Source organism: Microcebus murinus, chromosome 10 (assembly GCF_040939455.1).
Source record: "Microcebus murinus isolate Inina chromosome 10, M.murinus_Inina_mat1.0, whole genome shotgun sequence".
Taxonomy (NCBI): domain Eukaryota; kingdom Metazoa; phylum Chordata; class Mammalia; order Primates; family Cheirogaleidae; genus Microcebus; species Microcebus murinus.
The window spans coordinates 44,500,685-44,524,949 of record NC_134113.1 but is presented as its reverse complement, the minus strand read 5'-3'; the positions used below and the strand labels follow the sequence as shown (position 1 = coordinate 44,524,949).

The 24,265-nt window shown below is 35.2% G+C and overlaps 1 protein-coding gene across 1 annotated transcript in view; it reads right to left on the bottom strand.

Moving 5' to 3' along the window:
- PTPRR (protein tyrosine phosphatase receptor type R) overlaps window positions 1-24,265 on the bottom strand; it is a 264,986-nt gene that overhangs the window by 225,223 nt on the left and 15,498 nt on the right. Inside the window, exon 2 of the mRNA XM_020287986.2 lies at window positions 14,959-15,257. Within this exon, the coding sequence (XP_020143575.1) occupies window positions 14,959-15,257 (299 nt within the window). The remainder of the gene's footprint in view (window positions 1-14,958; window positions 15,258-24,265) is intronic.

Here is a 24,265-nt window from a genome sequence, read left to right as displayed (position 1 = left end):
TAAGAAACTAGAAGTAATAATTAGGTATAAATTTACGCTTATCAGTCACAAAAATAGTAATCACACTATTTCTGGTGGAGATTAATGGTGGATATTTTAGTACTTATTGGTAGAAATGCGAATTGCCATTATATTTTGGGAAACAAATCCAGTTACATATTACTTTAGCTTAGCAAGCTTACTTTTGGGAATCTGTTCCACAGAAATAAAAGCACCAGCATGCAGCAGCAAATGTACAAAGATGTTTTTATAACCTTATTCATAGGGTCAAAAATAAAGGTGGAAGCAATGTGCATCATCATTAATAAAGGCATGGCAAAATACATATGGTATAACTACACCATGAAGTAGTATGCACCATTAAGAAGAATCAGTTAGAATCATGACCACTGATTAGGAAAGTTTTCCATGGATATCATCAAGTCAGAAAGAAAAAAAAAAGAGAAAAAAAGACAGAGAAGTATCTATAATATTATACAATTTTTGTGGAATCCAAAATAAACCTTTATGTGGATATATGTATGTACAGATATACACATTTGTGTGTGATTATGTGTATGATTATTTGAGCACAAAGAAAATAAATACAAGAATTCATATTAGGTCCTTAGGACCAGGAGATATGGAGATTCAATAGAAGATAAAGTGGGTGAATGGGAGGAGAAGAATGGAGGAAGGCCAAATAAAATATTAAACAAAAATGATTATTATAAAAAATTAATAATTTCTTATTTATGTAGAATTATACATACATAAGTTTGTCCACATATAAAGAAACTAGGGAAAGATAAATGAGAAAGTGAAATTTGCCTTGTAAGAATGACTGGGATATATTAAATAGACAAAAAGGAGAAATAATCACAAAAGGTGTTTTTTAAAGGAGACAAATAAAAACATTTAGACACAAACAATTAAAATTTTGTATGGCAGGCCGGGCGCTGTGGCTCACGCCTGTAATCCTAGCTCTTGGGAGGCCGAGGCGGGCGGATTGCTCAAGGTCAGGAGTTCGAAACCAGCCTGAGCAAGAGCGAGACCCCGTCTCTACTATAAATAGAAAGAAATTAATTGGCCAACTGATATATATATAAAAAATTAGCCGGGCATGGTGGCACATGCCTGTAGTCCCAGCTACCCGGGAGGCTGAGGCAGAAGGATCACTCGAGCCCAGGAGTTTGAGGTTGCTGTGAGCTAGGCTGACGCCACGGCACTCACTCTAGCCTGGGCAACAAAGCGAGACTCTGTCTCAAAAAAAAAAAAAAAAAAAAAAAATTTTGTATGGCAAAAGATGCCATAAAAAGGGAAATGATAGTGTACGAATATCTGTAATATGGCAGGCAAAAGGATCATGTCCCAATAAATAAAGAGCTGTTACAGATTGTTAAGGAAAAGATAACCCAATATATGAGATACAATTAAGTAATCTGTATGAGAGGAAATCCAAGTAACCAATATACATGAAAGATATGGTCTTTTTCATAGTCAGGGAAATGCAAGTGTATGCAATAATGAAGTAAGATTTTCACTTCCTGATCAGCAAAAATTAAAAAAAACAACAACCAACTATTCCTGGAGAGAATTTTGAGTAAATCAGGCAGTTTTATACAATTACTGGTGGGAGGGTGAATTGCTATAACTTTTCAGAAAATAATAATTTGGTACTATATTAATTAAAATACTTGGACTAAGTGATCTTTTAAAAAAATCTATCTTATTCATATATATAATACATATAAATATATAAACAATACATATTTATGTATATATTATACACACACATATGTTAACACACACACATACGTATATATGGTCCTCCTTCTCCAAAGGTGTATATGAAAGATGATTATCACAGCATTTTGTGTGGAAAACACAAAATATGTACACAAAGAAAGGATACTGTAAATTACCTGATGTACATTTATTCTGAAGCATAGTTTCTGCAAGTGTGGCATAAACAAACTTGAAGATTACACAGCTATTTTGAAAAAATAAGTCAAATTTAATTCTCGAGACATTGAGGTATACCTATGACCTATTATTAAGAAAAACAATTTTCAGAGTATGATCCAATTGTCAAAATAACAAAAAATTATGTATGTGCTTAAAAGAGAAATGTATAATATAAATTTAAAAGATTCTACATTCTTAAATAATTACAAAGATAAATTTCAATTAGCTAGAGTAGGTGTTTATGTGTATGGAATCTTCATTACCTGATCTTCCCTAATAAATTGGGAGTCATTCTGCATTTGGATTAATACCATCTTTTTTTTTTAAGTCTTCTTGGTAACAGAAACTACTGACAATATCGCTAGTGTTAAGATCTTAAGGCAATCACTACATTATTTTTTTATTATTATTATTTTTTATTTTTTTGAGACAGTCTCACTTTTGTTGCCCAGGCTAGAGTGAGTGCCGTGGCATCAGCCTAGCTCACAGCAACCTCAAACTCCTGGGCTCAAGCAATCCTTCTGCCTCAGCCTCCCGAGTAGCTGGGACTACAGGCATGTGCCACCATGCCCGGCTAATTTTATATATATATATTAGTTGGCCAATTAATTTCTTTCTTTTTATAGTAGAGACGGGGTCTTGCTCAGGCTGGTTTCGAACTCCTGACCTCGAGCAATCCGCCCGCCTCAGCCTCCCAGAGTGCTAGGATTACAGGCGTGAGCCACCGCGCCTGGCTTGTATATATACTTTTATTTGGTCAATTAATTTCTTTCTATTTTTAGTAGAGATGGGGTCTCGCTCAGGCTGGTTTCGAACTCCCGACCTCGAGCAATCCGCCCGCCTCGGCCTCCTAGAGTGCTAGGATTACAGGAGTGAGCCACCGCGCCCAGCCAATCACTACATTATTTACTTCAAAAAAAATCTTAGGTGAAAAGAAGTAGGTGACAAGAGGTGAACATATGGTAGGTATTAGGCAGCACATTCTAGATGATGGAAAAGATCGTTAGGCTCTCAGCAGATAAGAGTAGCAGGTGGGTATCTCACAAGGTGGACCATGGCGACATGAAAGGTACCAGCAGGTGGAAGTGTGAACTAGCTGTCAGATCTGAGTTCAAAGTCAAAACTAGTAAGAAGGTAGGTTGCCAGTCTCAGAGGAACTCAAGTGCTGATTGGCTCATCAAAGCAGACAGGCAAGGTGAGGTAACTAGAAATGGAATATAAGCAGGGTTTTGGTCGGGCCAGCACATGTGGCTGTGCAGGCTGTGTGACACACAACTTCGGGGATGCCATTGACTTAAACTGCCAGAAAGAGTCAAGTGAGGTAGCCAGGTCTGGTATTACCATTACCGTTAAAATGAAGAGACAAAGACTCAAAAATGTTCATCGCTTGTCGCTTGTCCCACGATCTCAAAGGTGGTCAGTGATAAAACAGGCACGTGAACCTAGGATGTCTATTTTTAGAACCATCCTGTTCCCACTGCCTCAACCTGCTCACACTGAGAATGAGAATTGGTCCCTGACACAGGGATTGGGCTGAGGGTAAGGCTTGGTGAGCAATGAGCCAAACAGATCATTATGGAGATTGTGATTTTTTTCCTTAGGAAATATATTTTGTTATTTTTTCATACCCAGTGGGTAAAAAATTTCTCCTTGTGATAGGATTTCCTGCTGTGTAACATTCAGACTCAACTTGTCCATACTGATTGCTATTTTGTTGCAGTGACTATTTGTTTAGACAGAACATGTTACAGAAAGGATTTATGGCAGCTAACAAAAAAACACATATAATACAAAATATAATTGAATAAAAAGCAAGGAAATAAGGAAATTAAATTAGAAGGAAAACAAGTGAAAAAAAAGAAAGCAGTCAGCCAAGAATGAGGTTAGTTCACAAAATAAATAAGGCGCTCAGTAAAGTTCTCTGTATTTGTTAGAGATAAACCACAAATTTGGCTCTCAGTATTTTAGTAGTGGAGAGAAAGAAGAAAACATGATTCTCCGCATTTTAAAGAAATAATTATAAGCCAACCAATAGCGTAGGAGAAATCCAAATATGCTTGGTACTGAGATCAGGAAGATATATTTTCCATTGTTCCATATAATGCTAATAGTAGCAGTTAGTTTTTATAAGGATTTTGCTATGTGTCAGGCATGATGCTAAGTGCTTAAACTGCCTTATCTCATTCAATGCCCACAACAATCCTCTAGGACAAGTATGATTAGTATCAGTTTTTTTCACAAAAGAAAAAACTGAAATATAAGATTTTAAGTAAATCAATGAAGGGACACAGTTCTGCTGACTTCAGAGTTATTCTTCTGCCACATAGCTTCTATTTAGGAGTTATACCTTGATTCACTCCCGAAATGTCTCTGAATATCCAATAAAATTCCTCAATATCTAATATAATGTAGTCCCCACTATTTTCTCCTTGCCACATAACTTTGTTTTGTTTTCTTCATTGTACTTAGCACTATCTAAAATTATCATGCCAATTTGTTTACTTGTTTTATTGTTTGTCTTTCTCCCATTAGAATACAAACTACATAGCTGTAATGATCTTTATTTCTTGTTGAGTATTGTATCCCTATAGTCTGTTTTACTCAATAATTTTTTGGAATGAATGAATGTTTCAAGAAGAAAGGATTAGGTGTCGATTCAAAACCTTAACATTTGAGAAGCCCATTGCCCCTACTTATTCAAAGTTCCTTACAGACATTATTAACTCTTCTCTAGTTTTCTTAATTAACTTATACTAGTCACTCACTAGAAATATATTGTTTCCTTTAACTTGGTTATTTTTCATAATCTAGCTTGGCCAAGACTTGATTTTATTAATTTGAATTTTTATTTATTTATTTAATTTCTATTTTTAATTATTATGGGTACAAAACAGTTGTATAGTTAGAATGACTTTTTAATATTAAAAATTATCTTTAAGATATAAACAGTGTCACCATCACTATTAACACATGAACAATGTTTTTGTTCATTTGGCCATGAATAGTGATTGCTGATTTTTTTTAAAGCCTGCATCCTAAGAATTTGCCTAGCAACCTATTCCATATAGATTTTGTTATTACCTGCCTAATATTTTCTACCTAAAAAAAAAAGGCCAGTTTTAAAGAAAGAAATCAACTTGATGGCTCAAAGCATAAAGAAACGACATGTGCTTCTTCTGGTTTAAAACCCTAATTCTAGTTGCCATATTCTCAGACAGGAAAAATAATCAAATCTTTAAATAATGAGGCTTCAATATGTCAGAAATGGGAGCATGAAATAATTAAGGGATTTCTTGAACTGAAGATACAAACACATATAGAACCCCAAGATATGCAGAATAATTGATTGGATGACATTAATAAATGCAAACCTAGAAACCTAAGCAAAAACAGATTCCTCACCCTGGTTGTCCTGATACACATTTTCAGTGCTCGCTAAGCCCTTCAGGCTCTCCTGGAATTTGCATCTCATGGCTGTCATTTTCAGAGAGGAGGGCAAACACATCTCACACACACATCTCTTCCCATAATCTTAGAAATTGTTTGGGAACATTTAGCCTATTTCTCAAAAGTGTGCCTTTTTATTGGAAGTTGTCTGTGGCTAATATGTTGCTTCAGTTAAGAGACCATATTATGTGAAAATGTGGGCTAAATGGAAAGCTATCTAAAACTGTTGATGTCATCTTATTTTTCTAGACTCAAGTGGTCAAACAGGCCATCTATGTAAAGAAAGAAAGAACTTGAGATATGAAGACTGGCTGGATTATAATTTCCTCCTTCAACAACAAAATTTAGAATATGTCTTAAGTATAAGATTCTGACCAATCTTCTTTATGAAAAGACAATGATAAATGGCTATGGTGACAATATATTATACATTTTTGTATTTCTGAAGTCATTCTGACACAATGAATAGATTCAACAGTGAGAAGGGGCAAATATATTTGAAGTAGTTATTCACAATAAGAGTATAAGGAAAGGATGATTTTTTTTTTTTTTACTTAGCCAGAGAATGGGGATTTGAATATTTTTTATATTTGTTTTCTCCTCTAAAGTATTGGGTGATTGTTGTGACATTACTGTGCCATAGCCTTTGTGTTAGGCTGCATGATTTGTTCTTTGGTTTTACAAGATAAGTCTATTACCAATCTTCTTTAAGCTCATTAAAGGTTTTTATTCTGTCACCCTGTGGCTGGGCCAATTAACTTCCTATATCAGTATCTTTCTCTCTAAGCTCCAAGAACCAAATTGAAAACTGACTCTGCATAAGAGAAAATGAAGAGACTCCCTGAATCTAGAAGCTTTTTTATTCAATATCTACACTGGCCTAGCCCTAGAGGTATTGCCTTTAGGACCTCTGCCTTTACCTATTATTGCTGTTACCCAGATTCTTTGCACTCCATCACTAGTTGTGATAGCAGTAACCAGCAGCAGTAATGCTTAGAATCCATATCCTATCACTGCCATGACTGCTACCCATTCCCCCAGGGTCCCAGAGAATGTGAAGCACAAAGAACACTCTAGACTAAAACACCATAAGGAGACCCACCCTTACCATAATAAACACTTTGGAGGAAAGAGAGGAACAAGAAAAAGGACAGTCAAGAAGGCCATTCCAGGAAGATCCAAGAGTTTGCCTCTGTGTTTATATCTATTTATTATAACTTCATTCTTTCCATAATATGATTGAATAATACCCCTTTTTCTATTTTGCCAAAATCTTCATCTGAAACCTATTGCTGGTCTTCCTTGATGGGCATTTTCTAATGTTAAAATTTATATTACCTGATACCTAAATTTACTGGAAGAGACTTCATGTCCTCAAGTGATTATGGGCTCCAGATTCTAACCTAATCAGCTGATGGTTTGAGTCCCAGTTATATTTTTAAATTACTTTGATCTGTACTTTGCCCATAAAATAGCAAGAGCATTTCTCTCTATGTAGTTATTTATTGAGTGGTCACTATAAACTACGCACCATGTAAGTAAATTGGATGTGTTTTCTCATTTGATCCCCACACATCTGTGAGGTGGGGTAATTCTATTCCTCCCATTTTAAAGATAACAAAACACAGACAGACTAAGTAGTTCACAAAAATCATGTAGGAAGTAGAGGGGACACAGCAAGGATTTGAGCCCAAACACTTTACTTTGCTATAACTATTTTTAGCTACTTCTAATGGTTTTTTTCTACTCATCATTTTTCTGGTAAATTGATTGATTACCTCAGTGTAGATATTATCTTAACAATAACAATGCATTCATACAGCTAAAGCTAAGGTCTTGGCTCATTTTGCCAGTTTCTCAATATTCCCCTTTGATTTTCTCCTTCGATCTGCGTTATTTTCCCATCTTATTTGGTTCAAGTATTTAAAACGCTGGTGTCCCATGGACTATACTAACTTCAATGGAAAGTCCAGCACCATCCTTCAAAAGATCACAGCCAGATCTCAGGTCTGGTACCCTCTCAAGAAGCAAATGAAAGGGTTAGGAAGCAGATGTTGATGGTATGATAACCTACTATGTGCCTGAGATCTTTTGAATGGCCAAGATTACCAGAAGAATTTATGCAGTGAAATTCCTACATTTCCATCTGTCCTTGTCTGTCCAGGTCCTCTCTCCTCTTCCTCCACAGCAATAATCTGCATTCTATCCTCTTCTTTTCCTATGTCCACATTCTCTCACCCACCTAGGTCTGTAATATTCTCCAGATTTGGGGCTTTGGCTTTGAGCTGTCTGAGCTCTGGCCTCATATTCCAGTTGCAGACTGGCACTGTGGGTAAGCTTTGTAACTGCCCAGGAAAAGAACCTTCTAGGAGCTTTTAGCACCTATATTTTCCTTAAAAAAATAGTAGAAAGAACAAATTGCTTCTACCACCTGAGTCACAGGGACCATGCTGAGACAACTAAAGCATTTGATAAGTGGTGCCAACCCCATCATGCACGGGCAGGGCCAGATGCCCAGAGTCCAATGTAATTATTCATTAGTAGTTAGAGTTTTAAGTGAAATATTGCATAGTAACAAAATAGTAAAGATGATTTATAATTAGATATTTATAATTAGAGAGAAATGGACAAATAAGAAAAGGAAGAAAAAGGAACAAAGTCACTCACAAAGGTACAAGAGAACAGTTCTTAACAACTGAAAAACCAAGAGACAATTTTAGAGAAAGAACTGACAGTTCCAAGTATGTATTTGTTCCAAAGAAAAGATATCCTCTTTGTTTATCTGCAAATCCCATTTTTTGGACATTATTGTGGAAACTTTGGATTAAAACAGATTTTTCAGGCTCCAACATAAAGAAGAACAGCACTTATCAATCTTCCTTAAAGAAAAGTTCCAATAATGAAATAAAACATTTTATATTTTCTAAACAGAACGTCTTCTGTTTAATTCTTTGGCTGTTCTAAATATTTCCCTTGCTTAATATTTAAAATCTATATAATATACATAATTTGCCCAAGTGAAAAAAATTGTCCCATTTTACAATTATGTTTAGAGTTCATAAAGGAAGTAGCTTTCTGTGACATACGCTCACCAAATCTCTCAATAATATTAATTGGGCAGTTGCTATGAAAAGAATACCATATTTGATACATTCAACATTTATTTCTACTTCTCAGGCTAAGCTACCTTAAATCAATGAATGGGTTGAGAATATCAGTAAATACATAAAACTGTAAAACCTATTTAATAGTTCAGCTTTAAAGATAAGCACTGAGCCAAGAAAGTATGATACAAGAACCCTAAGGAGTGTACAGATAATTCTTTGAAGTAAAGAAAAAAAATCATTAGAAATTCTATTTATACTTATTTTTATTTGGCTCTTTAGACTTTTCTTGGTAAGTTTTATAATGAACATAAAATACTAGTACACTAGTATATGCTTATATAAATAAACCAGCACATACACATTAGAGATGTAATAATTTTTTTAAAGTTATGGGGTATATGACAAAAAACATATGGAATCCACAGATCAGATCTAGACTAGTTATTTTGAAATATTTTAGTAGCTGTTGAAAATGATGCTGTATAAAGATATTTAACGACTTGGAAAGATGTCCATACATATAAACTAAGTAAAAATTATAATACTTTATGTTTTCAGGTTTCATACTTTTGTAAAAAATATGTGTACATCCACACATATAAAGGACTGTGTGTGTGTGTGTGTGTGTGTGTGTGTGTCTCAAGATGACATTGCTTTTCTAACAGTTAAGGATTATTTTATTTCCTGTTTTCCTTCTTTACATTTTCTAAATAGCCTACAACTGTATGAAAATACCTAACTTTTGGAATCAGAATAAAAATATTGCCAAGTTATTCTCTGTCCATGAGGAGATTCATTGTACTTAGAGAGCAAGGCTTATCTTTAGTATGACAATCAATTAAACCATCTCTCTTAAGACTTCAGTCATCCTAATATTGAGTCTGTATAATCCCCAACAGGCAGATGTGCCGAGTGGCCCAGTGTTGCCACGTCACACAGACACTGCTGAAGCTCAGCCTCCAGCATTTCCAGAGCACGTTCCAGCGTCCTCTTTGCTGCTTTAATAGCTAGACACGGAGAAAAGCAACAGATGGTGACAGTTACGACTGTCAGGATGCCAAGCTCAAGAATGGAATTTCTACTTCAAGACCATTTTGCAAAGAGACAGTAATATCTGGGGAAATCTAAGCATGAAGCTTTCCAAAATCAAAAATTTTGGTGATTATGTAACAAAGTGATTATATAAGATCTTATAATTTAATAGGAAGCATTTACAGTAGGTTAAGAGAAGAGCAAAAGTTTAAGCCAACTTCTGGAGTAGATTAAAGGATTTCTTTTTCAAGATTTTCTTAAAACTAAAATCCAGTTTGACACTATAGTTCATTTTTATTATTATCTGCAGAATAGCCACTGTGGATCTTTTAAGTCAAGTCAATTCAGTTTGAATCTTGGGAATGTATTTAGCAATCATCAAACATTCAACGAATAGCTATTTTGCATTTAGTATTGAAAGGTTATAAATACAAAACAAGTTTATTTTCTCATGGAATTTCCATTCTATGTGGGGAGAAAAAAATGTGTTAAATAAAACAAGACCATATGATAATAGGTAATTATGTGCTAAAATTGTGCACTTAATCATATTTTCTTGATAATAAAATACATGCCTTATTTAATTACCAGACATTGAATTATGTTTCTTTTGGCATCAATTCATTCTTTCATTCAATAAATAGTTATTGAGTCCTTACTATGAGCCAGGTACTATTGTAAGCACTGGAGATAGAGTATGAATAAAATAGAGAAATCTCAACCTTGTGGAACATACATAAAAGGTGATAGCATAGAAGGGCATAAGTGCTATGAAGAAAAGTGAAGTAGGAAGTTGGACATAAATGTCTTTGGAAGCTGTAGTTTTAAATAGAGTGTCACTCTAGCTAAGGTGTAAGACAGTGTCCTCCTTCTTTCAGAGATGCAATATGTTTCCAATGTTTATATTCTTTTTGTCTTTGCATTTCTACTTTTAAAATTTGTTTCTGAAAATTGTCCAAGCTGTCTGTTGAAAATTTAAGCAATAAAGTGAAGAGAGAAGTAGAAAAATCATTGTAAGTTGAGGTAGAAAAAGATGCAATAAAAACGTTCATAATCTCAGTGTCAAAAAACAACTGCACTTTGTTATTTGACATATATTTATTAATTTAAAAATGTTTATTGAACTTCCATTGTGTGCTAGACATGAGATTTGCAGGAAGGGCATTATTCTAGGCAGGAGAATATCAAGGGCAAAGTTCCTGATCCACCAATAGTCTTGTTGTCCAGAGGCGGAGAGTAGGCCCAGAGCAGGTTATGAGGAGTCAGGTTATGAGCACAGAGATGCAGAGACAGGCCAGACTGTGTGCAGTACTTTCCAAATTTCTCAAAACTCAGGAATCCTCCAGAATACCTGTATAGGAATCATTTCCTGATGCTCAGTTGTAAATCCTTATATCCTTATGGTTGCTTGAAGGGGCTATGATGTCTTCATAAAACCTGAAGTTCACACACTCTGCTTTATTGATAGCACACACTGAGTTGCTATCTAGCGTCTATTTTCCCTTTGCTTGTTAATAGTGTCCCTATTTTCAGTCAGGTACCTTTTCTCTTGTATATGGCTCCTAGGTTTTTAGGCAAGTGGCTTAGATTTGAGGTAATTAGCTTAATCTTATCGCCTGGCCACAAACTGTTTGGGGATGAAGTGAGCACTCACATTGTTCTAGTCATAGGAAAGCCCAGGATATTATTGGCAGTTGTGAAAGAGATACCCTTTCCAAGTGAGCATGAACTTGCAAGAATGAAATTTCTGGAGTTTCAAAACTCCAGGATAAAAGAAGAGAATCAATGAGAGAATAAAGTCACTCCAGAGGAAGCATAGTTGAGAAATCGATCCTGGTCCTATTATTTGAGCCCTTGATTAGACCATACCTAAAGCTAGATGTACTATGGAAGTGTTGGTACTTAAACAATTAAATTTTCTCTAGTTTGGGTTGAATTTCTTATCACTTGCAATAAAATATTCCTTGCCAATACATCTTCCTTGCCATGGTTGAATTCCATTGCTATATACATAGATCAAACCCACCCTTTGGAACATTCACTACACAAACATAAAACTAATTAAACCAATTTATCTATTGAAAAAATATCCAACAATTACTTATTCACATCACACAGCACAGTAAATGCTACAAAATTTCTTTACTGTGGCAAAGCAATGAGAAAACTGGATTTTCAAAGCCCTTCAAATCACATCTAGGGATAATCTCTTTACCTGCAATAACAACCTCAAAAACTAGTCAACAGCAGAAAAAAGCTGAGGTGAGACATAAGCCAGAGTTTAGGATGTAACTGAAACACAGAGTTATTCAGAGTTTTTGGCTTTAGCAGTTTTCTAAGTCAAATACCATATAAAAATATTTGCAGTGCATGTTTTGTGTCACAAAAACAATAATGGATGTCTGTGTGCTAGTCTGGATGAGTGGCAAGCACAACAAGAAACTTTGGGATCTTAGGACTCTCACAGAGGCATCTGAGGCTCCTGGTTACTCACCGTCATCTTCTTGCATGCTCGCAGATGTCTTCCCACTCCCTAAGAACTGCCTCTGTATCCATCCCTGCCATTCCCCTCCCTTCCCTGACATTCCTTCTCCCTTCTCTTCCTCCTCCTCCGGATCTTCCTTCTCCATCTTCTTTTCCTTTCCTCTATTTTCCTTCCCTCAAGTCTACCAAGTGGAATAGTAATCTCCCACCTTCATGCCCTTTCCACTGACCCTAAAAATCACTCCTTGTATTCCAAAGCCTTCATAGTCCCCAGTTTTCTCAGACCGCTTTCACTTGCATTTCTAGGTTCCGTCCTTCCTGACTCTGTGGCTTGTGGCTTGACAAATGTCCTAGGAATCCTGGGATAAGAGCTTTGGAATTTCCCCCATACATTTAGTTAAAGCCGTATTTTTTTCCCTCGTACCACAGACTGACCTTGAAGCCATTCATATCCCCTCTACATCGTACTTGCACAGAAATCCTAATAACAGCTTCTTAATCGAGTTTCTGGAACATAATTAACATTCTTTCGGATAAACGTTCTAATTGTGCTGTCCTCTCCTTGTAACAAATAAACTACAGATTTTCCTAATTACAGAAGAAAGAAGAAAAAGAAAAAGATTCATTTGTGGACAAATGCTCTTATGAAATGCTTTGTGGCAGAAATTGGGAATCAGGAAGGGAGGAGGGACACATGTATGTTTCATTTCCCTGTTAAATTTCTTATTCTACAAGTCATTATTAATGATAGCAGAAATAAGAGAAAGATAAATATTGGAGGATAAAAAGTGATGTCTCCTGAGCTAGGAAGTCTTAGAAGTTACATATAAATTTTGGAAGTTGAGGATAGCTTTTTAACCTGGTTGGAAAAATACTCTAATAATTTCCCCAGGCCAAGAAACTGATACTAATTAATGCTGCTCATTTTGGTATAAATTAAGCCACAAAAGAATTTTCTGCAATATTCCTCAAGCAATAAAATCTGCATTGATATATGTTTTTATTACATGTACACCCTATATGCACACACATCAATTATTCCATCAATGTTATTATGCTGCCCCAGAATATGTCCCTTGGATCTTTTATGCCCCATTTATCCAGAAAATCACTTCTGGGGGGTAGTATGGACCTTCAAATCAGCTCATATTTAATTGCATGTTTCCCCTTTGCTTTTTGAAGAAGCTGAACATTATTGATTTATTTGAGAAATAACTTCAACTCTCTGATTTTCCTATTAAATCATCATGTGCATAAGTAATGCAAGTGAATTACAGGAAGTATTAGCACTAGCAATTGTTGTCAGCTACCAAATCCACAACATAGTTAGAGGCTAGATCAAAAGAGGTTAGGGAAGGCTAATATAGCAAAATTGCCCATTGCCTCTATGTAATCACCACCCAAAAGAGAAAGCACAGCTTCTTTATGAATCTCCAAACCACAAATAAGCTAAAAGTGAAATGACCTGCCAGAATTCCTCATTGATGCCTTTTATCATCCATAAAATTAAATTAACTAGGCAGTATATGACATTATAAGATAGAACAAATCTCCTGAACTGTAATTCACAGTGACTTTGAGTTGACTACTATGGGTATACGATGGTCACTAGAGGAAATATCTCCCATGAGCTTCAGCATTCACATGGGCATATCCAGATACAGAGACATCATTAACACCATTTGTCTTCACTGAATAGACAAAGTACATGACTTTCACCTTCAGAGCATCTGCTACTCATGCAAATGCAGAAAATTTGTTCAAGTATTTCAGGATGCCAAACAACCCACATATTTTCTCCTAACAAGAGTTCATCTTGTGTTCCCAATTTACAATTTTTATTAAGTTATTTATATTTCTTCCCAGGCATTTCCCAAGCAAAATCAAAGACTCTATTTCATTTGTCTCTATTTCCAAATACCCCAAGTGAAAACTGGATCATAATAAATACACAATGTATGCTATTTAAAAGCATCAATGAATGGATCATTGATTCTCAATACAAAGTAAAGTGTACTATAAGTAGTAGATTAAAAAATAAAGAAAAAAAAAAGAAGTTTGTTAACTTTAATCGCATTTGGTGCATAGAGAGGTTGCCAAGATGCAAACATGGTTTTATTGAATTATCTTGGCAACAAAAATCAACTTGTTTGATTGTATTTGGGGGTATAAATGCAATAACAACCATTTAGTCTCTGACTTATAGCTTTAATGAAGATCCTCCTATCATGATGTTAAACCTGAGGGGGACTATAGTTCAAATAGGGTGTCTCAACATGTATTTAAACTATGATACATCCACAAAGTAGGAACCTCTGACCTGGGTTACATAAGTTAAGAATGTAAGCAATGGGGCCATTACATCACTTTGGTTAATAAAGGATGATGTGTGTTCAGTGATATCAAGAATAGTATTTGTCAGTTACTCTCAACCCATTTTATTTGCTCCAGCAACAGAAAACTACCTTCCCCCTACATCATTCTTTTCCTTCAGTTGTTTCATCATTTATTACAACTTGAGTCAAGTGATCAGAGGATCTTTAATAAGATTATTTATTTAGGTAGGCTAAGACTAAAGCCTATCTGCTTAAAATTGATTATCACAGAAGGCGGGAGGCTCAGGATAGGATATGATCAGCTATAACTATAAGGCCTTCCTAAAGCAATTTTTCATTCAAATATTTACTAAGCATCTACTATGTACCATGCATTGTGCTGTGAACAGAGGATACAGACAAGTTTTCTGATTTCACAGGAGGAAGAAAACAGGCAACAGTCAAGTAAGAAAAGAGAAATATCAGAGAGTAAGAAGTGCTGTGTTAAATAATCACTGAGATTCAATAATGACCATTTACAATTTGCCTTTTTTTTTAAATCAAGCATCAACGACAGAGGAGAGCACCAGCACCAGCCTTGGTGCCAGGTAAATGGCAATACTTACCACCACAATTATGTTTGCTGCCGGGATTGGAAGATTTTCCACTTCAAGATCTTGACCAGCCATGGCCAGCAGATTGAGAGATGGGTCATATGCAGGCCTGGGAAATGCTGAATTAACAATTTGGTGGCGTTTGCTTACTTGAGCTTCAGAAGAGGAATGGTAGCTATGTTTGTATATCTTTTGTGGAGCTATAGCCAGGCTCTTTTCAATGCCTAGTGAATGGTGATAAACGAATAATGGCTTCCCACTCTTCTTCTGATTAATGGCCAGAAAGTGATCATTATTTCCTGAAAAACACCCTGAAAGAGGAAAGAAGCAGAAAGAAAATCAAAGACCCTATTAGGAGCAGGTATAGTTTGAAAAAATCCTGTTTATCAGATACTCTAATAGCTCTTATACTAAGAAATTTCTTCCTTTATCTAAATGAACACTTTCATTATATGTTGGGTTTCTATTTATTCCCAGATGCCCTATGTTTCTAAAATGATAAACGTGTGTATCATATTTAAGCTTTCCCTCTATCTATAGCATTTCATGCAATTCTTATTTCATACTTTTACCCTGCTTGTATTATAGTTAACTATGTAAAGTTTTCTTAATGTTTGTAGAATATTTTAAGCTCACTGAGGGAAGAAATCTGAGTATACTCATTATAGCAACCTCCAGTTGTCCAAACTATATGCATTCCCTCTTTAGTAACATGGCCATCCAAATAAAGACCACATTTACCAACCTTCCCTGCAACTAAGGATTGCCATTTGATCAAGTTATAGTCATTGGAATGTGAGTAAACATAATGTGAGCAGAGATGTGATGTGGCCTTTCTTTCTACCTAACCTCCTTTGTGCTTGCTGAAATGCAGATGGTCTGGTGGGAGCATGAGGTGGAAATGGAAATGTGTTAAAGATGGCAGAGTAATACAACAAAAGTATCCTGGCCTCTGATGAAGGCGAAACTACCACACCAACCCCAGAGTTCCCACTCAAACTCTTTATGAGAGAGAAACAATTTTCTATCTTGTTTTAGCTGCTGTTATTTTAAATATTTTAATTACAGCAATGAAACCTATACACTAAAAATACATTAATTTTTATTTCTTTTGTTAGATAAATATCCATTGAATTGAATAACTGTTTCTCCTATTTGTTACTGGCCACAGGAGGAAATAGATAACACATGAATCAAAAAGAATATCACTAGGTCAAACATCAATTAGAAAAGCAAACATAAGAACATCTCTATAGCATGATAAGCAGAGTGAACAGATTGGAACATAGTAATGCCACCTAAATAGTGCCTAGCAATGCTAGGTACTCCAGATTTTCCCTGGGCATGCCTATGGCAACAATAACCTGTACAAATATCGTTCTTAGAAAATTACTTACCTCTTTTTACAAGAATTCTTCCCCAATCTCATACTATTTTATTTTTTACTTCCCAAATCTTACACAGACCTGAATGTCTTATTTTGCAAATTTCAATTGTACTATCATGGTAGTTATAGTTCTCATGCTATAGAGAATTATAAATTCCTCTATTTGGTAGGAGAGCCTAGTTCTAAGGTGAGAAACTCAAGTTCATTCAAGCAAACGATATGCCTTTCCCCAAATAAGGGACCACTTAAAATCAGGACTATTAGAAAAGTAAACAAAGATAAAAAATAGTATGTCCCTCTACAAAAAAGACACCTGCACTCGAATGTTTATAGCAGCACAATTCATAATTGCAAAGCTGTGGACACAACCCAAGTGCCCATCAATTCATGAGTGGATTAATAAAATGTGGTATATGTATACTATGGAGTACTAGTCAGCTCTAAGAAACAATGGTGATATAGCACCTCTTGTATTTTCCAGGATAGAGCTGGAACCCATTCTACTAAGTGAAGTATCCCAAGAACAGAAAAACAAGCACCACATATCTGAGCAGCACCTAAGTGGACACATAGGAACTACATTAATTGGGTATTGGGCGAGTGGGAGGGCGGAGGAGGGCAGGTATATGCATACATAATGAGTGAGATGTGCACCATCTGGGGGATGGTCATGCTTGAAGTTTAGACTTGTGGGGAGAAGGGGGCAAAGGCATTATTTGAAACCTTAAAATTCATACCCCCATAATATGCTGAAATAAAAAAAAATAGTATTTCCATTCTATTTCTTAACTCCAAGGCAATTACTCATTTTAGCTGTCCACAACAATATCAGACTCAGTTTCTCAGAGATGAGGGAGGAAATTACTCACCTTTCAGAAGTATAGAAACTCTTCTAGAACACTACAATATCACTTACTAAATTACTTTTAGTAAAACACTAAATCAACATCTTGTGGTCAGAAAGGTATTACAATATACATCTAGGACATTTTATTACCCTTCTCCACTAATAAAATAGTGACAAGAATGATAACACTGAAGTATCCTGTTCTGAATTCCATAATATTTTATCTATATGTGTATCTATATCTCTCTCTATATATATTGGGAATAATATATGTATATAAGAATATATATATATAAGGAATATATATAGGAATATATGTTAGGAATAATATATATATATTAGGAATATATATATTCCTAATGATGATTTCATTTGCAAATCTGAGGAACTCTTATTTCATTCAGAGAGACAAAATTGACAGTTATTTCAAGGCCATCACTGTCTAATCATCATTGTTGGCCATCATTATGGTAGATTGATTGCTTCAAAAAATGTTACAGTCTATTTAGCATGTTCAGAATTGAAGACATGATGATTCGCTTCTGTTACTATTTCAGAGTCCACATGAAATGTAATTGTAATTCAAGTGATTTAAAATGATAAAGCTACTAGTACCACAGGTGACTCTAAAACTATTATATCATAGAAGAAAGCAATTGTGCTAAGAAAATAGCTTGTCTTTATATCCCTAAGTGAAGGTCGAGGGTATATTGGTGAGATAGAATTGCTGAAGATGCAAGACATATATGCAAGTCACACAAGGCTTTGTGGACAGCAAAGGTTGTAAAAACTAGGAATTCCTCTACCCTGGATACTCTATAATATTAAATTTAGAAAAGCAGCTTAGAAGATCAGCAGATATCTAAAAGGGGGAGAAATAAATGAAAAACTTAATAAATTACATAATTATCTTCAATCTTTCTTTTTAGGTGGTATCAATCACAACAAGCCTTTTCAGAACCACTTCATTTAACTACAATAGATGAGTCCAGCTAACAAAAATCTCTTGTGCTAAAATTGGACTATAAAGAAAAAGAAAAAAATTTAAGTTGAAGTGCAATGGAAACACATTTAAAATTTCTCAGCCTTATCCAGTTGAATGTGAAAGGACTTAGGCTTGCCTTGTCCTTGAGTAATGAGTTCCAGGTTGCTAGCATAAAATTAGGTGGCCAACTGCAACCATTACTTAGGAAAAAGTTTTTAGACTCCTTGCATCAGAAACATTTGGGACATGATGGTGTGGTTTTCCAGACCATAGCTTAGCACTACCATAGCAGGATATCTGTAGATATAGCCTAGGAATTTGGATTTATAATAGAATTCTTCTCATATTCATGTTCTCTGAAGTATGAGCACCACTTAGCTAGTGTTTGGAGTAGTTTTGCATCCTCTGTCTTCAAATGTTATTTCTCTCTCAGCTCCTTCATTTCAACTTTATAAATATACTCAAGTAAACATTTTGGAAATGTGAAGACTGAGATGCCAAATTCTCTATTGGTGGAGCTGTAATTCTAAAGCAGCCAACAATCCTAGATTTTTCCTCTCTCTGTCCTCTTAACATCTGACCCTGGACACAGATGCAGTTGTAGAAATGTAAGAAACTCACTTCAAATATAAGGATACAGATAGATTTAAAGTGAAAGGATGAAAAATATATATCATGCAAACACCAATCAAAAGAAAGCTGGAGTGACTATATTAATATTAGACAACATAGACTTCAGAGCAAAGAAATTACCAATGATAAAGTTTGCTGCATAATGATGGCCATATGATGCAATATACATAAGAATACATAATAATCCTAAACATGTATGCACCAAAAATGAGCTTAAAATACACTACTCAAAACTGACCAAAATGAAAGGAGAAATAGGCAAATCCACAATTATAGCTGGAGATTTTAACAGCCCTCTCTTAATATTAGATAGAACTAGTAGATGAAAATCAGCAAGGGCAAGGTTATAAATGAACAACATCATCAACCAACTGGATTTAATAGATATTTATAGACACTACACCAAGAACACTAGGAGATATACATTCTTTTCAAGTGCACATGGGATAGTCACCAAGATAGAACATATCCTGGTCATAAAACAAAACTTAACAAATTTAATAAAATGAAATTATACAAAGTAAACTCTCTGACCATAAAGGAATTAAAGTAGGAGTAACAGAAAGAAAACAAGAATATTCACAAACATCTGGACATTAACCATCACACATCTAGATATTTGTAAGCCAAAGAGAAAGTCACAAGACAAATTAGAATATATTTTGAACAAAACTAAAATAAAAATATATCATAATTTGTAGGATTGAAGCAGTGCTTAGAAAATTAGAAGAAAATTTATAGTATCAAATGCTTATATTAGGAAGGAAGAAACATCTCAAATCAATAACCTAGGCTTTTACTTTGAGAAACTAGAAAAAAGAAGAGCAAAATAAATATAAAACATGCAGAAGGAAAGAAAATAAAAAAGTTAAAAGATAGAAATAATTACATTGAAAATGGAAAAACAACAGAGAAAATCAATAAAACAAAAGCTGGTTCTTTGAAGAGATCAGTAAAATTGATAAAACTATAGCACAATTAATAAAGTAAAAGAGAAGACACAAATTTCCAATATTGGAAATGAAAGGAGGGTTATGATTACAGACCCAGTAGACACAAAAAAGCTAATAACAATGCTCTCCACATAACTTTAACAACTTAGATAAAATGACCAATTTCTCAAAAACTACAAATGTATGAAACTCACTCAAGATGAAATAAATAATCTAAATTGTGCTAAAATTATAAAAGAAAAATTCCTGTTGAACTTTTTTTCTGAATAAGAAATCTTCAGAGCCAAATGACTTCACTGGCAAATTTTATCAAACATTCAAAGAAAAGATAAAATCAAATCTATACAATCTCTCTCAGAAAATAAAAGAGGAGGGAACCCTCATCAAAATTAACTGATGAAGCCAAAATTACCCCCATAACAAATCCAGAGAAAGTACTAAAAAACAAAACTACAGAAAAAAAATGGGTGAGGAAGATGGCTGACTAGAGATATCAATAGACAGATCATGTCAGAAAGAGGCAAAAAACCCATAATGCAACTGTAATTCTGAGGTAAAAGTGCCAGAAACTACTAGAGATTCCATGGGAAGAAGTTGTGGAGCAGAAAAAAGTAGCAAGATATCAACCCCTGAGAAACTTGGAGTCATGCTGTGGAAAGGGTAAGTGGGGGTTTTGTTTCTCCTTCCCTCCCTCTGGTAGTCAGCAGGCTCCCTAGCTGCTAGAGAGCTTTTCTACCCTCACGATCCCAAAGCTGCTGCCACCAGTGAACTGGGAGCTTCTTGAAACCAAAGCACCAGGCTGCCAGCCTCATTAGAGTCACTTCCTGTCATCACAGACCTGAGCCTAGAAAGCAGGCACCATATTGCTTCTCCACCCATTGTGTGCCTTTGTCGTTGTTTTTGTTTTAAGATAGTAGAGATTTTAGTGCATTTAATCCTTAAAGGGAAAGAACTAATTGAGCAGTGGTAGAAGATACAGGAGAAAGCAGCTGGAACAATCAGTAGACTGAGCTCCCCCAGAAGATAGGAGGAGATGGGATCCAGAGTGCAGGCAGAGGGAAGAGCCTTGATTGGGAGGAAAGTATTTCTACGTTATCTCCCACTTGCTCTTCAATCCCATTAAATCTAGCTTTCACCCTGTTACTGCCATACAGTGAATCTACATTCTCTAAGTTCATCAATGACTTTTTTAATGAAAAAGATTTACACTTAGAGATGAGTGTAGATGCTATTGATATAGTTATTAGTGAAAAAAGTAGCTTACAAAACATAATGTAAACTATTGACTTTTCTGGTGTATTGTTCTTTGAATTTTAACATTTCTTTCATTATAATTGGAAAAAAAGGGGTAATTAGGGATGTTACTTTTTTGTTGGAAGTTGAGGAATTGATCTGATAATGATTTCTATTTCCCCTGAGTAGAGGGAGATGAATGAAGTTATCTCCTAAGAGAGAGAGAACAAGGGAGAAAGATCGGAGGTTTCAGGAGAATGGAGGATTAAAAGAGTTCGTGTAAAGAATGACAGAGAAAGTTAGTCCGAGTTATGTGGTAGGATCTCATCTTCATTGAGATCTCAGTGACAATTTTCTCTACCTGTGAAGGATAGAGTGTCTCTCACAGAGTGGTTAGAAAGTAGCTTGTCAAAGACACTCATCTGCATTTAAAATAAAAGTACTTTTGTCATTGAAAACCATTTACATGAAAATAACCAGTGAGTTTTGATGGTCATAAAATTACACAACTGAAATTTCATTCTGAACATGACCTTGTTAATCTCTGAAGAGATCTTTAGCAAAGGAAAGAGAAATGTATGAAATTACAATGTTAAGTTAGAATACATTATGATTCATTATTTCAAATTCAATGCTGGTTATTCCTGGATGCGAGAGGTGGAGTGGCCTTGTATATTCCCTCTCAGAACAAATCCTTGCATTGCCAGCATTTATCAATGTCAATAACTTGTGAAAGGATAGGATGAAATAGAAGTCTCTTAAGAGACCTGAAAAAGTGAGCAATCAAGAAAAGGCAACTTGGTTGTTTCATCATTTTGTGAAAGGATAATCATTGTTTTTTAAGCACTGTTGACACTTTCTTCTCTAGAACGGAGAGCTAAATGGAGATAACACCAGGGACTTCCCTTGAGAGTTTCTGCATGAGAAATGATGAGGCTACCATTTCATTGGTTAGTGTCTCTCAGGAAAATTAAAAATACACAGGTGTATCAGTGAAAGTTTTATATAGGAAAAAATGCCTATTATTTCTGAGAAAGGAAAGAAACATGTTTTTTTTTTTTTCAGAGTAAAAAATTAAGAAATAAAAGACCTAGAGTTTAGTTTCAATGATTCCCTCCCCACAGCTCCCTGCTTCTCATCTATTTTTTTTTAAGAGATAGTGTCTCTCCCTGTCACCCAGGCTGGAGTACAGTGACACAATCATAGCTCATTGTACATTAAACTCCTGGGCTCAAGCAATCCTCCCACCTCAGCCTCTGAGTACCTAGGACTATAGACCTGTGCCACCATCCCAGGCTAATTTTTATTATTATTGCTATTAAATATTATTTTTGTAGAGATGGGCTATCACTATGTTGCCCAGGATGGTCTCAAACTCCTGGCCTCAAGCAATCTGCCCACCCCAACCTCCCAAATAACTGGAATTATAGCTATTCAGGCCTGAGCCTGAATCGAGCCCCATCTAACTTGAGCAAGTTACCTTATCCCAGTGAGCCTCAGTTTTCTCACCAGGAAATGAAGATGTTTCTTATATATCTACAACTAGAAAAGAAACGTACTTTAGTAAAAAAGAAGCCACAATTCAGTTAGACAGATTTCACATGGTTTGAATTTTTTTCTAAGGAGATAAGTTATTCCATAAATATAATAAAAGGCCCTTTGGGAACTTACAGGGGCAAGGATTTCCAGAAGAGACATCCTTGGATGTAAGGAGGCTAATATTAAAACTATTCTCCAGTTGCCCTGTAATTCTATTGGCAATGGTAACCTAAGAAGTCACCACAATACTAATCTCCAGTTAAAAGCACCAATGGTTACATCTGTGGATGGAACTGGAGGCCATTATCTTAAGTGGAACAAGTAAGACACAGAAAGACAAATACCACATGTTCTCACTTGTAATTGGAAGCTGAATAATGAAGACACAAGGAGGTAGAGTGTGGAATGATAGACAATAGAGTCTCACAGTAGTGGGGGAGGGAGGGGGGTGGATGATGAGAAATTACTTAATGGGTACAATGGACATTAGTCAGGTGATGGATACCCTCAAAGCCCTGACTTCACCACTGTACAATGTATCCCTGTAACAAAATTACACTTGTACCTTATACATTTATACAAAAAAAGTACCAACTGTAATAACACTAAACCTTTCTGATAAACATTGCAGCCTTCCCAAAATGACAACTCAGCTTGGTTAGGATAACCTTCACAAGTATAACACATGCTCACTGTTTCTAATCTTAATAGAAAATTATAACAATACTTTGAAAGAGTCCATTATGGCTATCTATGAAGCCAGTTTTATAGAATTCAGTCTGTATGTCTTACTTATGTTCTAACAGCACATGTATATGTATGGATGGATTCATATCTGCACTCATTTATTTTGTTTTGTATCCTGACACCAAATAACCAAGTTGAAAAAAATGTTTATGCTTAAACCAGCTATTTTGTCATAAAAAGTAAAAAAAAAAAAATAATAGCAGGGTTTGTATAAGATGACAACAATTAAATTTAACAAAATTGTAAACCCACATGGGCCTCCCAAAAGACTTGAATATGCTTGTCATTGACAGAATACTTCCTTCCAGGACTGATTTTCCTAAGATCCAGTCTATGCACTGGCCACTGAGATGTGAAAACATAATCCCATGAGGAGGTGCTGTGACATTCTTTAATATTATTTAAACACTCGACACATTTGACCAGTGATGTGTCCAATAATAAAAGAAAAGAAACTGACAGCAAAGTAATTAGTCAATTTTTATACAGCTAGCTCTATTCTCTTCTATTTAGAAGAAGACCTGAATCCCATAGGAATAAGGGATGAATTTAACCACCTTGTAAACTTTTCTTACATGTTCCCTGACGTAGACATTCATATTTCCCCAAACATTCCATTAGAAAAAGTGATTCCTACTCCTATTCACAGCCTAACATAAATACTCTGCTTGTCCTTTATGTCTTCCTGTTTATCCCTGAAAGTTGAGCTGCACAATATAAAATTCTATTTGGGAGTTGCAGAATTGACATCCATTTCAGGAAAAATCCATTGTGTGCTATGTGCTGGTGGTAAAATTGCAATGAAAGGGTTTCATGTTTCCTGATTTTTTTGCCCAGCTTTAATAGAGTTATTTTTCATTTGATAAATATCTATTACAGAGTGGAACAGAATACAATTAGAACAGTACCTTGGGACAATGTGACTAGACATAAGTCATGAAGAAAGAATGAGGATTAAGACCACTGGCCTCAGACTCTGATGGAAGAAGTAGGAT